At 36.2% G+C, this 2,624-nt stretch overlaps 1 protein-coding gene across 1 annotated transcript; it reads left to right on the forward strand.

Annotated features, from left to right (window-relative positions):
* Nucleotides 1-693: 693 nt before the first annotated feature.
* Nucleotides 694-1,865, forward strand: LOC145119381 (putative aquaporin TIP-type RB7-5A). Its single transcript, XM_079055028.1, has 3 exons — nucleotides 694-895; nucleotides 991-1,241; nucleotides 1,330-1,865. The coding sequence occupies exons 1-3, from the start codon at nucleotides 769-771 to the stop codon at nucleotides 1,702-1,704; spliced, it is 753 nt and encodes a 250-aa protein (XP_078911154.1). The 5' UTR covers nucleotides 694-768; the 3' UTR covers nucleotides 1,705-1,865.
* The last annotated feature ends 759 nt before the right edge of the window (nucleotides 1,866-2,624 follow it).

Genomic DNA, 2,624 nt, shown 5'->3' on the forward strand with positions numbered 1-2,624 from the left:
ATAACTAAGCTACGTCCACAAATTTTAAAACAAGTCTTTTTCTATTAAAATAGTACTCATCTTGTTAGCATGTACTTACTTTAAACATGACAACCACTCCTCGATTACTTGCTCCATTTTAAATGAAAAATGCGACATAATTGTCATTAATTAAATTATAAACTCATTCAACTATTATTGATGCTATTATCAGGATATGTAACGTGACCCGTCAATTCAATCATTGAGCTTCAACTCCAATATTATTATTTTAATTCATGGAAAATTAAAATCATGAAGGTCTTTTTATAACTATAAGAAAATGTCTTTATATATTTTGCTGGCCTATATTAATACATTAAAATGGGAAATGCTGAGTGGTCGAAAATCAAACAAAAAGTTTTCAAATAAGTAAGACTGTAAATCGATTTAGTTGATGAAATCAAATTATTGTAAATAGGTAATACGAGAGTCCTTAATTAATTATAACCATATTTAACACATTAGTTGTAATATTCCCAGCCCTCACTACTAACGAACAAGTATTTTCGTAATCAAGGCCGGTGGGGTGGCAACAAAGTCAGGCTCAGCCACCTTGGCCCCAAGGTCGGTGCCACCTCAAATTCTATATACATAACAGAGCCTTCATAGCCACATATTTAAAACTTAAAATATTTAATATTCTGAAGTTGAGAACTATATAATCCTTTGTTGAAACCATTCACAAATCACACTTTCAGCAATTCAAGCATCTCATCTTTTGACTTTTAGCTTCAAAGAGTTGTAAAAATGGTGAAGCTGGCAATCGGTAGCATTGGTGACTCTTTTAGCGCAGGTTCAGTCAAGTCTTACTTGGCTGAGTTCATTGCCACCCTTCTTTTTGTGTTTGCGGGTGTCGGGTCAGCTATTGCTTATGGTATGTTACATTTCTTTCTTAAACTATATAAAATGAAAACATGTGTTCATATTATTATGATTAAAACGAATAATGGAGTTTTATAAACTTTCCAGGTAAGCTCACATCAGATGCAGCACTAGACCCCGCAGGATTAGTTGCAGTGGCAATAGCCCATGCATTTGCACTCTTTGTTGGGGTCTCAATAGCAGCCAACATCTCCGGAGGCCATTTGAATCCAGCTGTCACCTTCGGATTGGCTATTGGTGGTAACATCACCATCATCACCGGTCTATTTTATTGGATTGCCCAACTTCTTGGATCCATCGTTGCATGTTTCCTCCTACAATTTGTTACCGGTGGCTTGGTTAGCTTTCTTATATTATATTTTCATTGCTAAAACAACTTTTTATTCAAAATCTTGGATTTTTATTCATGTATTTGGTATTTTACAGGCCGTTCCAACACACGGAGTTGCTAGTGGGATGAGTAGTATTCAAGGAGTTGTGTTTGAGATTATCATAACTTTTGCTCTAGTTTACACAGTTTATGCCACCGCTGCTGACCCTAAGAAGGGATCACTCGGAACCATTGCACCCATCGCAATCGGCTTTATTGTTGGAGCCAACATTTTGGCTGCTGGAGCTTTCAGTGGTGGCTCAATGAACCCAGCTCGGTCATTCGGCCCGGCTGTCGTTAGTGGAGACTTCTCACAAAACTGGATTTACTGGGTCGGCCCACTTATTGGTGGTGGGTTGGCTGGATTAATCTATGGTGATGTTTTCATTGGATCATACGAGGCACTTCCAGCCTCAGAGGACTATGCTTAAGTACTTTTATTTTTATATTTTATTTTTTTGTTTCGGTTTGTATTTCATCTTTTTTGCTTAATGGTCGAGGATTTAACATCCTTATTGTTTGAGTGAAAACTTAAGAATTGTAAAATAATTTTGTTTACACCGGAATACATACAATCTGAAACTTGTAATCATTTCATTTTGTGTGTTCCTTTGGAAAAATTCATTCTTGTAACTTATGTAACAAAGCAAATTAAGAATACAGAGGATGGTGATAAGGATGCCAAGATGTTAGAGGAGACATTGATGATGATCACAAATGAGATGTGGTGGTGGTTGTTGATGCCAAACATATGAAAACATTAATTCTTAGTGAGAAGTATGTGATTGATTACATAATAAGTACAAAAACTGTTTTGTTAGTTAAAAATTCAGTTAAGGATCATCGATCGGGATGCAAAATGAGGACTTTGGTTGTATGTTAAAATTTTATGTTTAGGAGTAAATTATCTTAGAAAGTAATAAATGAGTTGCAAGACTACACTTAACCATTTCAATCCCATTTAGTAGTAGTCGAGTAAGTTTCATATTCTTTCCTCCTTCAAAAACTTAACCATGTGTAAGCTTTTTGTCCTATTCGCTTGGGTAATGGAGCTTCACATATATTTTGGTAGGATGTTTGGATTACTGATATGCCTTTATCTTCTGCCTTCCATTTGGTATTTGCCTTGGATTAATATAGGGACGTTACGGTCATACATCGTTTTCGGATTGGTTGGTTGACTGGTTCTCTCAGAAGAGAACCTAGAGGGGGTGTAGAAGAGGAGCAGTGGAAAAAGTTTTTGTCTTTAATGCATGATATTGCTTTTGTTCATTGGAATGACAGGTTGGGTTGGTTTCTAGATGCTTCAAACTCCTTTTCTGTCTCTTCACCGCGTGCATTTCTTGTTAGG

The sequence above is a fragment of the Lactuca virosa genome, chromosome 6 (assembly GCF_052849685.1).
Source record: "Lactuca virosa cultivar CGN04683 chromosome 6, Lactuca_virosa_CGN04683_v6, whole genome shotgun sequence".
In the NCBI taxonomy this organism is placed as follows: Eukaryota; Viridiplantae; Streptophyta; class Magnoliopsida; order Asterales; family Asteraceae; genus Lactuca; species Lactuca virosa.